This window comes from Rhinolophus sinicus, linkage group LG01, assembly GCF_036562045.2.
Source record: "Rhinolophus sinicus isolate RSC01 linkage group LG01, ASM3656204v1, whole genome shotgun sequence".
Classification (NCBI taxonomy): domain Eukaryota; kingdom Metazoa; phylum Chordata; class Mammalia; order Chiroptera; family Rhinolophidae; genus Rhinolophus; species Rhinolophus sinicus.
In genome coordinates, this window is record NC_133751.1 from 27,163,743 (window position 1) to 27,179,990 (window position 16,248).

Sequence of the window (16,248 nt, forward strand, 5' to 3'; positions counted from 1 at the left end):
CAAGGGCTGGGGCCTCTCACCGGTTGCTTTTTCAGGGTTGTTGCACATGAAGCATTGCCATGCTCCTGCCGCTTCACTGAAGCCAAACACGTCAAAGAACCTCACTTCTTCCAGATGGAGCTGTACCTGGTCCAGATCCTGTTTGAGGAACACAAAGCACAAGGAGCATAAGCTGATCTACCCGCCGCATAGCATTCTGGGACTGGGAAGGGGGTGTGTGGAAGCCGGACGGCCAGTGCTCAATCTCAGTGCAAAGGATAAGGAGGGAGCGTTGAGAAGACTTCTCTTGCCCCACAGTGGAAAAGAGCACCATCTCAGCTCTTCCAAGGGAGTGCTCCTTAATGCAGAGGGCAAGGGGCACGGGGCCCCAGGGCTGGGTGGTGGGGGCCCCAGGGGAGAGTGAGAGGTCAGAGCCTGAAGTGGCCCAGAATTTTCTTAAATCCAGTGGCAGCTCCAGAATCTCTAAAAAGAAGGGATATCCAAGTGACAGTGTGGTTGAAAGGAATGCTACTGGGGGATTAGTCTTTTATGTACCCTTTACATAAAATTGAGAATGAATTATCCATATCAAAGAAATCATTTTTATTCCATTGGTTTTGCAGGGGGCTGATGGAAAATATGGGGGAGGGCTTAATCCTTTAGCCCTTGGCTCTAGCATTGTTTTAGTTGTATGCTTTATCTTAAAAGTGCATGCAGATTTTTGCATTCTTTTCCATAATATGGCTATATTGGTTTTAATGGAAAATAATGTCTTAAGTTACTTATCAGTAAATTAATTAACTTTGTCCCCTCCAAATGGTTGAGTAGAATTGATACTCGAAGAAGACTGCCCATATTTTACGTGCCCTGTGGCACCTTGCCAATGCGTTCCTATTTAAGAGGTAGGAGAGAGTTTCCATTACACTGCAAATGGATGGAAAACTATTAGCCTAACCAAATTAAATAGCTCAACTGTCCTTTTGAGGCTTTGCTATTATGTAAATGACTTGTATCCGCCCCTACAGGGTGGCCAGAACTGCACTCTGAAAAGTTGCTTTCCTAAGAGGCATTTAATGTCCTTGCTAGCCTTGTATGTGCTCAGCCGACTTATGTGTTTGTCCTCTGTTGCTTGGTGATTTTATTTCCTTTCCTCTGGCTCACACACTCTTATCTCCTCTCCATACTAATAGTTCCTAGTATGTCCAAGAGCCAAGGGATGGAGGCAGAGTTTGCAGTGTTTATGGTGGGTTTAAAATAGAGAATGGTCAAGTGGCTAGCCACAGTCTACCCCAAAGTTCTGGTTTTCTAGGTCTACATTTCTCGACAGAGGTGAGAACTATGCTACAGTCTAAGTTTCTCGAGGGCAGTCACATATCTGCCCTGTTTACAATTATATCTGCAGTGTCTAGTCCAACATCAGGAATGGATTAACTTCACTGGTTTGCAGTTCCAGGGCAAAGTTTACCGATGAACTATATGAATGGTATTATGAGAATTTTAAGGGAATTCTTAGAAAACATTTACATTCACTGGGACATAAATGCAATGAGGGCAGGGGTTTTGTCTGTTGTATTGGCTGTTGCCACCTCAGCATCTAAAAGTACTTGTCACATAAGTAAGCATTAAATAAATACGTGTGGAATACTGAAAGGCATACACCGGAACTAGAAATCAATACTTTTCAAAGATCCTTTAGCTAGACTATTACGGTTCATGTGCTTGGATTGGACATTTTGGAGGCTCTGGATGTTGAATACAGTATTTTGAGTGGCTAACATTTAATACCATACTTTAGGCATTCCAACAGGCACTGTATGTACACAATATTGTTTCAACAAAAGCGATTTCAAATGCGTTCAGTGAGAAAAAAAGGAGACTTCAAAATACATTTTAAAGAAGTGTGTTCCCAAGATAAAGACTGAAGAAGCACCTGGGAGTTTCGTAGGTTTCAAAGAATGAAATCCATATTAAAATTTATGGGGGAAAAGCAGATGTTCATAAATATTAGTTTCAAAACGGCTGCATCTCTGAAGTCTGCCCTTGGCCAGTCGCATGCAGATATCTCCCTGATTTCCCACACAATTAAGGATTAATTTCTTATTCACCCCAATCACTGTTAGCAAACAAAGTACTTAAATTAGTACTTAAGGGTTACTTTATTTTTCCTGTTCTGAGTCCAGAAATGTGCCAGGTTTTTGCCTAGAATCCACATTTGTCTTGGTAAAAAGTTACTTAAAAAGTTTAGGACAGATGGCAAGCTCCATCCCAGTGTTCAGGTTCTGAAGTCAAAAGCAGACTTCCTTCTGCAGAGGATTTAGGTGTCACGCACAGGGAACTGAGTGGCTATGACAGACGTAAGCGCTGTGAATTACTGAAGTTGGCAATAACAGCCAACTGGAACAGAGAGGCTGATGAGACACATAGAGTTCTAAGAATCGGTGGAAAATCAAAGCAAAACAAATCACAACACAAGTGAACACAAATCAACAACTCGTGGTACCGAAATTTTTGCAATCTTTGACCTCTTAATGTGCTAGAGGACATTATTTTCTTTCCTGTTTATCCTCTTTACCCTCCTGGGTTCTGCAGCTTCCCCAGGCCTTGCCCAATAATTGTTACATGGCTTCTACTTTTTGAGACAGAACAAAGATTGACTTGTTTAGAGAATTACCAACTTCCTTCCAGACAACTGGACTCCCGAAGAGTAATTACAATCCTTCATACCTATGTAGAGTCACGCCTTGAGTATTTTCAGTTCAATGGGACTGTAGTGGACAGACCCTAGGGCAATCCCCCCATAATTCCCATTGCCTGGTGTTCATCCTTTGCATGCTCTCCCCTTAAGTGTGGGAGGGATCTGTGACTTGCTTCTAACCAAGAATATGGCAAAAGTGATAGGATATCAATCCCATGATTATGTTATTAGGTATACACACACACACCACACACACACACACACACACACACACACACACACACACACACACACACAGGACCTGTCTTGTTAAATGCATAGGGAGACTCTCCCGTTGCCTTTGAAGGAGCAAGCTGCCATGTTGTGAACTGCCGGAGAGGGTCACAAGGCAGGGAACTGTGGGTGGCCTCTAGGACCTAAAGGCAGCCATCGACCACCAACCAGTAGGAGATCTAGGCCTTAAGTCTTACAAACCCAAATAAATGATTTCTGCCAATAACCTGAGTGAGTCTGGAAGTCAACCCTCCTCATTCAAACCTCCCAGTAAGAACACAGCCCAGCCAATATCTTGATTGCAGCCTTGTGAGACCTGAGCAGAAGACCCAGCTAAGTAAATATTTAAGATCCAAGCAGACCCCTGACCCCAGGAAACTGAGATAACACATATGTGTTGCTTTAAGCGGCAAGATTCGTGGTAATTTGTTATGGCGGCATTAAGAACCAATACTGAGACTATGCCATGAAGAAGGAGGGACGGTCACCCTGTTGGCTAATTCTCAATGAAAATAATGGTTCTGCTTAGAAGGTCACATTTGTCCATGTACACTCCAAACCAGGCCTGAATAAAACCCGAAGAATATTGAAGTCCAAATTATTTCTGTTGATTTAAAGAAAAAATATATAATCATTGAAAGCATATACTAAGAAGGATTTTTCTGATAAACACCATCTAATTCAAAAGGGATAAAAGCCCCTGGAGGGAAAATGATGCTTTCAAACCAGCTGATTAAATGAGTGTTACTCCAGTTAAAAAAAAAAAATCATTAATGGAAGGCGGAATTTGGAAAACTACATAAAAAGTCCCATGTGAAGCCTCTTAGGGGAAAAATAAGCCAGGCAGCACGGAAAGATGAGAGAATATTTACAACATTATTTTGATGACAATGACAGCATGAGTCAACGCTATGGATTCCATAAAGTGCAAAGTGGCCTCTGGATGTTATAATGTGGTCTGTGTACTGTGAGCGGGTACTGGGAAGCAATTTTCCAGAAATCAGTGAAAGCGTACATCTGGAAGAACTTTGGGTTCTGGCATACTTAAATCCTCTTCTAAAGCTATTTTTGCACAGATACAAAACATAGGATTGCCTCATGTGCTCTGTATGCCTATGGTTAATAGGATTAACTCTAGGCACATACTTCAAGTGCGCTTTTAGAAAACGTAAATGAGAGTTGTTTTTAATGATCCCCAATATTTTCACGTAATAGTAAGGCTTCATGTCCTTATAGCTATTTCTAGTACATCTATTCTAACTATATGGCATTCAGTGTGTGAAATAAACTTATGGAGGGAAGAAAATTAATGATTTATGTTTATACTGTTCATCTTTATATTATTTATACTGTCCTACATTGTGTAGGCATGGTGTCTTAGAAGAAACACTGAATGTTGAGTGAATACACTAGAAAAAGAGACTAAAGAATATTTACGCCATAACTAAATTTTTATTTTATTTCAATTTCTGAAATATATTGCCACTGATTTCAATTCATAGCACTGAGTCTTTATAGCATCTAGTGTCAGGAACCAAGATGAAGGAGACACAATCCTGTATTCCAAGGAAGTGAGAAGGTAATTCAATGGGCTCATAGTAGCCCTCACAGAGGAAAATGGGGACATACCTTTGTTTGAGTTTGGTTGTGATTGTTATTCTTCTTCTTCTGGTGTGACTCTTTTAGCCCTCAACTGGATTAAAGTTCCTTAGCAAGAAGACTGATTTCTATGTTATTTTGTAGCTTCAGAAAATACTTACAATAGCACTTTGCCTATAGTAGACGTTCAGTGAATTTTTATAAATTTTTACTGATTGAGACACATAGATTTTTATCTCTAATATACATCAACAGTACCAATTAGGGTTTCCAATTTTCATGTCTATTCAACTATGACCATAAAGCCCTTTCAGGACATGTTTATTTTTAAAAATATATACCCACATCTCTATGTGTATTATAGGAATTCATTTTACTTAATTTTATAAAACATATTTTTAGAATAGAAGGTTAGTAATTGAAGAAGAATGTTTGCCTGAATATAGCATGTTGACCGCATGTTTTCAAGACTCAGCTTTTCCAGATCACCAGTTGTTAGCTGGCATCAGGAACCCTGGGGAAACTTGTTATAAACATCAGATACAGGTTCTACTCATGAGAGCCTAACCCTATAAATCTGTGTCCTTGCTTGGAAATCTGCATTTCTAAACAAACTCCCCAAGTTATTCTGATGCGCACGGACTGGCACGTCAAGCAAAGTGCTATAGTAAGTATTTTCTGAAGCTACAAAATAATATAGAAACCAGTCTTCTTGCTAAGGAACTTTTACCCAGTGAGGGATTAACCCTACCCTTGGGAACAGATGTGGGATGGCTGATCTGTCTCCATTAATTGGTATTTGAGGAATTTATCAATCCTCATGGGCATATGTTCATATTTTTCCACAATAGATTTCATATGACAAAATATATAAATTGATTGCAAGAGCAAAAATTCCGTTTTTGAAATCAGAGATGTTATTATTCCAAATTGTGCAATATGGAAGGGAGAGATGAAGTGTGAAAGCTGAACTTGTTGGGCCTTCTTTGAAACTTGGCAGAAGGCTGGGATGTGTGGGAGGGAGGTGGGCAACACGTGGGAGACAGACTCTATGCAGAGGCGGCAGGGTGCTGGTCTGAAAGAACTCATAGTGTGTATCGGTATTCGACATGAATATCACACACACACTGCATTGCTCTGTCTCTTCTTTGTCTATCCCAAATTAATAAGAGAAGTCTAAGTTCACATGAATATATGTGGTCACTGTGGAAGCGTCTTCCTGTCACTACACGTCATAAAATAGACTCAACTCTCTTCCTATCCTTTGAGTCCCAGTGTGTTGGGAAGAACGTAATGCTTCTTGGCAAGTCGTGGCAATTCTGACTAGTCTGGCTCTGCGTGGCTGGAACAAAGCACTCGTCTTTGTTTGATTCACTTCACAGAGAAGTTCTGAAGAATTCTTTTATTTAAGAACCAATAGCTATGATATAATATTTGAATTGGTTCAAAAAAGTCAAATTTTCACACTCATGTAAGGATCATGAAGAAATAATCTGATTACAGAATGCTGGCAATAAACATGACAAGAATTTAAATAAACAAGTTTATGGAAAAACTAATATAAGCATATGGATTGAGTAGAAAATAAAAGTGGCAAATTGAGCGAAGCTTCATAAATGTATGATAAACCCACAATTAATTTCTTTATGAATCTAATTAAAAGATTTTCAGCCCATTAAAACCAACAAAGTATTTTTTTTATCAGAATAGAAGCAAGAACAAAAGATTGCCAATATTCAAATTGTCAAGAAAACTTTGACGTTTCCACAGTGGTGACAGCAGTAAAATGTAATCACCGGAACTTGGCAAAGAAAGCCAGCATTCACGTTAGGAAGCAAAGAATTGCAGTGATTCCTCTCTTTCTTAATTGATGGTTGCCACCTGCATTGAGCCACCATGCATTGAGTGTGTAGAACAACTACGGACTAGTCATACTATGCGGTACGAGAACTAGACCGCAGAGGTTACTGATGTAGAAAGAGCTCATGGGAGGGACTTCCTTTTTCTTCCTTTGGAAATCAGTTAGTGCGATAGCCACACTCCTCAGCTACACAGGTCATTTTGTTGGGGGCAAGGTCCCTCTCTTTTTTCCCCCTTTATCGCAGATACCATGCTCATTCCCAGACTTCTCCTTTCACCTTCCCTTTATGGAAGTTCTCATTCTTTTGAGTTTGATAAATGTCTTTGAACAGATACATATCTTGAAAAACATGTAGCAATGTGCAGTGTATTTTTCATTTTCACAAATGATGTTATGCCATAGACCACATTCTATTTCTTGCTTCTATTTCTTCTTCACTGAAGATCTCTACATGGTGTGGCGTATGTATTTAGTTTGTTGCATCTACTGCTGAAATGTGATTCCACAGTGTGCATCCACCACCTGACACATTTTATCTAACCATTGCTCGAGGGATAGACACCCAGGGTGCCTCCATCTTTGCACTTACATGAACCATGCAACAATGAATATCCTCATACATGTCCCCTTGTGGACGTGAACAAGAATTTTGGGGGGATAATCATTCAGGAGTGGAATTGTTGGATCATAGGTATAGGTAAGACTGTAGATGAACTATTTTTATGTTTCTGTACAGTTTGGGTTTTCTGAGCAAATTTTACTGAAACTTGGGACTGGGCTAAAAGAAGAAGGATTAGAAGTTAATTTATGACTGATTAGAAAGTAAGAAATCATCTAGAGAGATTTATCTTCCCAGAAGTATGTATTTACTTTTCAAGATGGGATGAGACCCAAGATTTGGAGACATCCCTGGGTTGTCAAGCTGTTGACGCTAGTCTTATTCTCCCGCTAAAGAGATTTATTTTATACCAAAGGGTAAAAGTAGGAAACCAGAATCTTTCCCAAGGAGAAAAGATTTTTCTCCCCTTTTTTCAAGATGAGTGGGAGCAGCTGTCCCTCCCCTATTTAAATGTCCAGATTCATATTTTCAGGGTTCCCTAACTACAATACAGACCCTACTATGTATAGGATGATATCTGGTTCTCATCGTGTTGCCCTAGGCAACTGAGGCAAAGAAAACCAGTGAGGTTATTTGCTGTAAATAATAATCTGCTCTGCTTCAGAAACCTTGTTTACATAAGACAACGTGATATATAGATGATGTATTATGGAACTGTAGACTTGAAACCTATGTAATTTTACTAACCATGCATATCCCTAACTTCACCAGGTTCTGATAAATTGCTTTCCAAAATGGCTGTCCAATTTATATTCCTCCCCTCAACCCCAAGCCCCGTCTCCACACAGCATGAAGAATTCCTTTCCATGTTACAATGGGAGACCTTTCTAGGCTCTGCAAGAATTACCATCCAACAATCTTTTCCCATGTCTGAAACAGGCCATCCTTTTGGTGACTGCAGACATACTGGTCTGACTGCATGAGGGGCTTGCAACAGTCTCCAATGGCTTCTTAAACTGTTGTTTCTTAAACCATGGGAAAAATCAACCACACTTCTGTAGAAAGCATTGTATTTTTTCTCTGTCTTTATTGCCATTTGCTGTTATGAGAAGCATTCCAGGTTCTGGGAACCAGACCACCCTTTTTAGGTACAATTATTTTAATACACTAGTGCATACCCACATTTGGCCAGGGTCTAGTTTTACCTTAAGAACTATTATTTTGTTGATGTTTTTACTACTTGGAGCAGTTACAAAAGGAATCAAACTGACTCTACCATAGACTAAGGGAGAAGGCCTACATAGCTTCCATGATGTGGGAATTTCAAATGTCTCTACTTAGTCATTCAACAGATATATCACAGCACTAAGAATTGGTGAAGTAATAGTGATTAAGGGAGATGCAATAAGTTCAACTACCGCCCAGTAGAAAATGGATGAAGTGAACTATGGTCTGTTAATACAATGGAAAATTTTATAGATGCTAAAATGAATGCACTAACTCTACATATATGAACAGATACATTTTAAAAAGATAATGTTAAGCACAGAAAGCATATTGCAAAAGATACATAAAATATGGTAAGATGTAAAATTTTAAAACAACAGTACAAAAACATTCATGGAAATAATAAACATGAACCTTGGAAAACTATTTGCAACAGTTTGCCTTTTGTGAAGGGAACTATTTGAAGTAAATATGGAAGAAATGTAAATATCTCTTATCTTGTAGTGGGAATGGGTATCATTTTTCTGCACTTTTCTGAATTTATGGAATATTCCATAATTGAATAAAAAGTAAAAGTGAGGCAGAGAACACAGTTCATTGAAGCAAAGAGACTGGCAGGGGTTAACACCTGTGAGGAAGAAAGGTTCTGTATGTGGGAGGGGGCCTTCCTTGGTACCCCTCACGTCCCTTGTAGAAGAGTTCCTTAATTTTGCCTGTGTGAATAGCCTTGAGGTGAAGGTCATTAAAGGACCATGTCTTTTCTCCTGATTTTTGCACTTATTCCTGTTGGGGGTTCCTCCATATTAAGGCCTCTTTTAATCTAGCTCTTCAAACTGGGACACAAAGAGCTAAGCATGACATGCAACGTGTTTGAAATATGTCCTAGGGTTTTCTTTTACCTAAAGCATGCTGACACCAAGTTCCATTGTAGAGAAGTATTACAGAATGGGTTAAATGACAGAAGTAACACTTAGAAATAAGACATTTTTTCCTGCAGACTGCTATGGTGTAAAGAGGGTAGGTTTCAGAGCCGGAAGATCTGAGTTTGCTCTCACCACTGCCACTCACTAGCAGTTCTTGGGGAATATCTTAATTTCTCAGTGCTTTCAAGGAACTCCTCAATCTGTAAAATGACAGTGATCCCTAAGCTCTCTCCTCTAGAGAGTTTTTGCTGCAAATCAATGGATAATTACACTAACTGTAGAGAAATAATATAAAGTAGTGATAATGATGATTTGAACAAAGCAAAATAAGAAGCTCCTTTTTACGCATATAAATATATATATGGTGCTTTTTTTTTTTGGTCTCTTAGCCAGATAAATATATATAAATCTTTCTGAAATGAATGACTTGTTTAAGAAATAGTGATATTAGGTGCCTGAGAAAGAGATTTCATTTTCTAAAAGCAAGTAACACACTTATCTGTCTGTTTTTGTTAGTTTGTTGTTAAACCCAGGAATATTGGATGTAATGAGATGCAAACATAGCAGGATGTAAGGCAACGTGAACATTTGAAAGGGGAATAATGACATGTGCATGTTTGATGGGGCCATAATGAGATGTACAAATAGAAATGCACACAGAAATGTGCATGGATAATGGTGTAATGAGATGCATAAATAGATGGGTGTAATGATAAAAGCATTTAGGGGGGATGTAATATGATTTATAAATGGAAGCATTAAATGAGGAGGGTGGAAAGGGCAGGTTGTGATAAGAAGCAGAGAGAAAGAAAGCAGTGCTATGCATGAATGGAGGAGCTAATCATATGTGCATGATGAGGGTGTAATGAGATAAAAATGGAATGGCATAATGAGATTCACAGATGGAGGGATGTAATGAGCTGTGCAGAAAGGAGGGAATACTGACAACAAGCATAAAAGGAAAGGTTTAATACTATGAATAAAGAAATGGGCATACGATGATGTCAAGACTGAAAGGAGGAGCAGGAAGAAAGGGGCGTTGGTAAAAGGATAGGAAATAACAAGGTGGGCAAATGGAGCACTCTAATGAGATGCCGAAATTAAAAGGTCCAACGAGTTGTGCCCATTTAGGGAATAATTAGACATACACATAGGATTTTAATGAGCTACCTGGGCCCTGATCAGACACAAACCATAGTATTCAGTTCCTAGAAAGGAGATGAAAATGGAAAAAATTCAGAACAGACCCATAAAGGTATCTAAATGGTTACAAATCCAGAAAAAAGAAAACTAAACAGGTGATTTAACCATGGCCTCAAAATTTATGAAGTAATGGTTTTAAAGGTGCTGTTTGGGACACTTACTCTGTGCCAGGTACTCTGCTGGGTGTTTAACTAAATGTATCGTCTCATTTCCCTCTCCTAGCAACCCTATGAGGCTGGTAGATTAGTTCCTAGTTTACAGATGAAGAAATTGAGCTACAGTGAGCTCAACCGACTTCTCAGATGCCCAGAGCAGTCAGTGGTGGAGATGTGACGAAAGCCAAGTCAACTAACTGGATTCTAGCTGCTTTTGCCTCTCTTCTGGTGTTGCTATAAAAGGAGTCTGTGACACCTCTTGCTTCAGAATCACGTGGATTACTTATCAAAGATGCAAAGTTCCAGGCTCACCCCAGTGAGTACCATTTGCAAGATCAGCAGAAGTCCCCGAAACTTGCATTTAAACAAGCTTTCCAGGGACTGCTGCATGCACTAAGGTCTGGGAACTACTCAGTGAGACCAGCACTAGAGTGGGGGGTGTTCTCATGCTTCCCTTTAGCGCTGGTGAAAGATCACGAAGAGGAGGCGTACATTCAGCATCAGTTATTTGGGTTGGCTACAAGGGTAACTGTAGAAGGAATTTCCAGACCCTTGAATGAGGCATCAACTGATTATACTGAAAATATTTTAAAATGAAAAAATATATTGAACATAATTAGACTCTAGCAAATGCTTGTTTACTGAATTCAAAGAAGTAAAGATCACTCCATAGTCTGTAACCCCTAAGGAGAAGAGGGTAATATGTCCTTGGAATTCAAAGTTGGCTAATCAACATGCAACTTTCAGGATCTTAAAAATGAAAGCAAACAGCATCACTGTTCTCTTTTTTGATATGTCTAGTATTGAGATATTTAAATTGCTATGATTTTTTAGATTAAAAACCCAGAATTTATATTTTAAAATGAGTGTTAAACTTGAATGACTACTCACATTTTAGTGACACCGCCTCTGCTCCAAACATTTTTATAAGTCTCTTTTGGAATTGTTTTTAGAGTGCATCCACGAGACACCAGAAAAACTTTCATGACTTTAGTGAAACCCAGCTTTTCACTTGGAAAACTATTATTCAGTTGGAATAGTCTCCTTTTGTAATAGACCTGGGCCTGGAGACATTTTTTGGCTATTTTTGAAAATAAAGCTCAATCTCCAGAGATCGAACCTTTGTCATTCATCTTGTTTGGGGGTGTCTTGCAGCTGAATTGCAATAAAATAATACTAATTACCTTTATTGAACTCTCACGAATGTGCCAGTCACTGCTCCAAGGATTTTACTTATATTATGTCTTCTAACTCTCATAACATCCCTGTGAAGTGGGTACTAGTATTTTCTGCATTTTGCAGGTAAAGAAGATGAGGCAGAGGACTGCAATAAAAGAACTGCAAAGTGGTAGAGCCAGGATTCAAATCTAGATACTGGGCTTCGAACAACCACATTACCATTTTGCTTGAAAAGAGGTGCTGTTTATTCTAATAGTTTAGTGCCCAGATAAGTATTCACACAATATCTGCATCAAGGGAAAAAGAAAAAGATTTTACTCATGCACTGATGATTTATGAAAAGAACCTAAACCACTATTGGATTAGAACAGACATTTCCGAGGAACTGCATACCTCTGTTCCCCCAGGAATAGATTTATTTCGTTAACTATTTTCTAAAGGTTTTTTTTTTTTTTTTTAATTTCCTTGACTGATGCAGAACATCTGTCTGACTGTGAAGGAATGTTCACTACAGTAGTAAAATTGACATGCTTCATTATAGGACAGTTTGGCTTGTGTAATATGAAGGAAATACAATACATGTGATAAACCAAGATTTAAATAAACTGAGAAAATATGTCCTATCTCAATTCTAATTTCTTTCACAAAGCTTACGTACAAAATAAATACAATGTATGTGGATGGCGGTTAGGGATCTATTATGTGTCTATCCATTAGCCAAGTGTAAGGGTAATAACTTTCTAATATTTTTAATAGTTAGTGGAACTGTCACTTAGGTTCAGTGTGTTTACAAAATCATGTGCAATCACTTAACATAATGAGTTGTGTGTATGGAATTGTTTAAACGAGGGGCCCTCTAGATTGCTATAATGTATAGTTCTTAAGGGAAAAGCAATGAATCCAAATGAAGGTAGAGACAGTATTTAGGGAGGCAAAGTTTAGCATTTGGCTGGACTTCCAAACTCAGTGATCCCCAGTCACCAATAAAATTCATGCTTGTAAAAGTCTCCAGAAGACTTGTCAGTTCTCAAGGACTCTTTTCACCTTTGAGCCTCTCCTCTTACGTTAATCGTGTTAATCCCAGATGAACTATTACGTAGTTACGGCGGAGGAGTGTGAGTCCACTGATACTACATAAGCTGTGATAAAAATTCATCTCGCGCTTAAGTGAATACTCTCCCGTGCTACCCAGCATTGCAGGCCTTACGCATGGAGCATGGTGTAAACGCGGCCGAGGTCACCGTTATCCTGACTCTGCTTGTCCTTTGTCTGTCTGCCTTAGCAGTGTGATGGATGAGCTTGTGTCCTGGTTTCCAAGGGGAATAGCAGAGCATGTGTCGGGGCTGGGAGGAGAAGCAGAGGGTTCCTGTGAAGAGAAGCTCAGCACAAATCCATCATCTTCTTCATTTAGAAAATAACTCTGTTTTTTTCTGGGCTCTAAAAGCCATCTTTCTGTTTCTCAAATAGGGTTTCCTACAAGTAGACTCTTCTCCTTTAGCATTTTAAATCCATTCTTTTAGTCTGCATCTTTACCTTCTATCTTCTCAAGTGCAGATCTTCCCCTTGCCTCACCATGAAACCTTTCACCACTTCATTGCCGTTCAACAACAACAGCCCATCTTAGCACCTGAACAGCTGATCACTGCTGGGTAAGATCATATTTCCATTTTACTTGAAATTCATCATCTCAGATCCCAAATGACTATTCCTCATTGCCTGATAGCACTGCGTATTTCTCTAGTAAGCTTATGGTTCCTTTCCCTGAGAATTTCATTTCAGGCTTTCTCTTTCCTCAAACCTCCCACATTCCACCCCTTCTGCCCCCATCCCAATTTCAGCTGATGGCCTCACTTCTTATTTCACTGAAAAAGATGAAAACCCATAAAAAAAAAAAAAAAAAAGAAAAGAAAACCTCACTCATCTTTCCACCATCAAATCTACTACTTGATCTGGGTCTGCATGCAATGACTTTTCCTCTTATCCACGTATCATTCTCTCTCTATTGCATCTCCCCAAGTTACAAACATGCTCTGGGGGTTTCCATTTTATTTTTTATTTTTATTTATTTTTATTTTTAAGGAGGGTGCAGCTCACAGTGGCCCATGAAGGGATCAAACTGGCACCCTTGGTGTTATTAGCACCACACTCTAACCAACTGAGTTAACCGGCCACCCCATGGGGGCTTCCCTTTTAAACCAGCTCTATACTTCCTCCATGACCAACCCATTCAGGATTTATAACAGCTGCCTGCTTAAGCTCTGTCTCCTTCCTAATTCTTTCATTTGCATTTCTTCAGCTACTCCTGTTTGAACCTTGCCCTGAGAACTCCATCAAAACTGCTCTTCCTATATGATGCAGCAATCCCTCTCCTGGGCATAGACCCAAAAAATCTGAAAACATTTAACTGTAAAGATATATGTGCTCCAATGTTCATCGCAGCTTTATTTGCAGTGGCCAAGATATGGAAACAACCAAAGGGTCCTTCAATAGATGATTGGGTAAAGAAGATGCGGTATATATACACAATGGAATACTACTCAGCCATAAGAAAAGATGAAATAGTGCCATTTGCAACAACATGGATGGATCTTGAGATTATTATACTAAGCAAAATAGATCAGATAGGAAAAGTCTAGAACCATATGACTTCACTCATATGTGGGATATAAAATTGAAAGCAACAAAGGAACAAGACAAACAAATAAAGAAACAAAAACTCAGATACAGACAATAGTTTAGTGGTTACCAGAAGTTAAAGGGGAGGAGGATGGTAGATGAGGGTAAATGGATCAAATATATGGTGATGGAAGGAGGAGAACTGACTCTGGGTGTTGAACACACAGTGTGAGATATAGATGATGCATTACAGAATTGTACACTTGAAACCTATGTAATTTTACTAACTATTATAACTCCAATAAATTTTAACTTAAAACAAACAAACAAAAAAACCAAAAAACACACAAAAAAACCCCTGCTCTTTCCAAGTTGTCCAAATGGATGGACAATGTTTGTACTTATCTTCCTTGATCTTGCTGCCAAATGCCATTCATTAGGTCTCTCTTTCTTGGACATTATCTTAAGGTCTGTGATCTCTACACTTTCTGGGGTTCTTTTGTCTCTCACCTGCTCTCTGAATCAATCCTGAACTGGTTCCTTTTCTCTCTATAATCTTCCCAAGGCTTTCATCACCTCAGTGTCATCGATGTCATCATTTATATTTCTGGTCCAAACTGCTTCACATTTGCCTGCTAGATAATTCCACCAGAACATCTCACAGGCATTTTAAACTTAAGATGTTTGAAAGCCTCCCTCAATCACCCTTACACGCCACCCATAAGCTTGTTATGTCCCCTTTACCTGCAAAATTTATATTGAATGTGTCATTTATTTTATCCCTACCGGGGCCTCCCTGATTCTGCTTTGGTCCCCTCTGATCTAGTCTCCACACAGCAGACTGAGTGATCTTTTGAAGATAAGCTGGGTAATATCTGCTGCTCAAAATTCTTCAGTGACTTCCCATAGGACTGCAATAAAATCTAAGCTCCTTGCCATGGCTTACAAGGCCAGGGGTAAATTCCCCCGGAAGAACACTCAGCTTGCCTTTTGTTCACTGGGCTCTACCCTGATCCTTTCACTTCTTTCAGTGCTGTAGATGGGGAGTGAGTTCACTCCTAGTTGGGCATGGCCATCCACAGTGATGTAGGAAGAAGAAAATATTAGAAGTTTCACTTTATCGTTCATCTCACCCTTTAAAATTTCTATTTTTGAATGTTTTGTAATGGAAATAATTAGTATAATAATACATGTATACAATTTATAAGTAAATAAATGTAAACATTGAGGGTGCTTGCTCAGAAATTTTTTTTCTGATGGGATGCGTGATTTAAATTTGGAGAATTCTCTAATATGCTAATGTTTTGCCTTGCTTTTCTTACACTTCCCTTTTTTTTTTTTTTTTTTTTTTTAATCTCTAGGCCTTTGTGTAAAATATTCTTTTTTTCTCTTTGCCAGGAAAACTCATCAGACACCACCTCACAGAAGACACGACTGAACAAATGCTCCTGTCCGGCCATCATCACTTCCTTCGGGCATTTTATATTTTTAGTCTCTATCAGGGTAGAACGGTGTTTATTGCTGTCTCCATCAGGGCAGGGCACGGTTGCTTATGCTGGGTCTCTGCACAGCGCCTGGCATACAGCAGGCACTCTCCAAAACTGTTTTTAACCGAATGAATGAATTTAGAATCAGATGTACCATGACTTCACTGTGCTCTTTTGTTTCCTCCATGTTATTGCTGATGTCATTCTCTTTACATGGAACCATTTTCCTCTTTCTTTAAAAAACTCGGACTCTATATTAATGTCCACTCTTCTCCCTACTAGCTCCCTTTCCACAAGAAGTGTCCCAGACATTTGCGTCTGTACCCACATACCACCTTCAATCTGTCCTTTAAATGCTCTTGGCCTCCCGTTTTCTATCAAGATTTGCATTTGAGGGTAATCACTGGATTTACCCCTTGGCCTGGCTTCTTTGGATAGACTCTTAGTCACACTTTTTAATTTCTTTACCTTGCCTTTGCTTCTTAGATACTG

At 39.1% G+C, this 16,248-nt stretch overlaps 1 protein-coding gene across 2 annotated transcripts in view; it reads right to left on the reverse strand.

Annotated features, from left to right (window-relative positions):
• Positions 1-16,248, reverse strand: part of VEPH1 (ventricular zone expressed PH domain containing 1) — a 206,871-nt gene that overhangs the window by 19,160 nt on the left and 171,463 nt on the right. For both annotated transcript variants that reach the window (XM_019732040.2, XM_074326922.1), the window contains one exon: positions 21-138. In XM_019732040.2, coding sequence (XP_019587599.2) covers positions 21-138 — 118 coding nt within the window. The remainder of the gene's footprint in view (positions 1-20; positions 139-16,248) is intronic.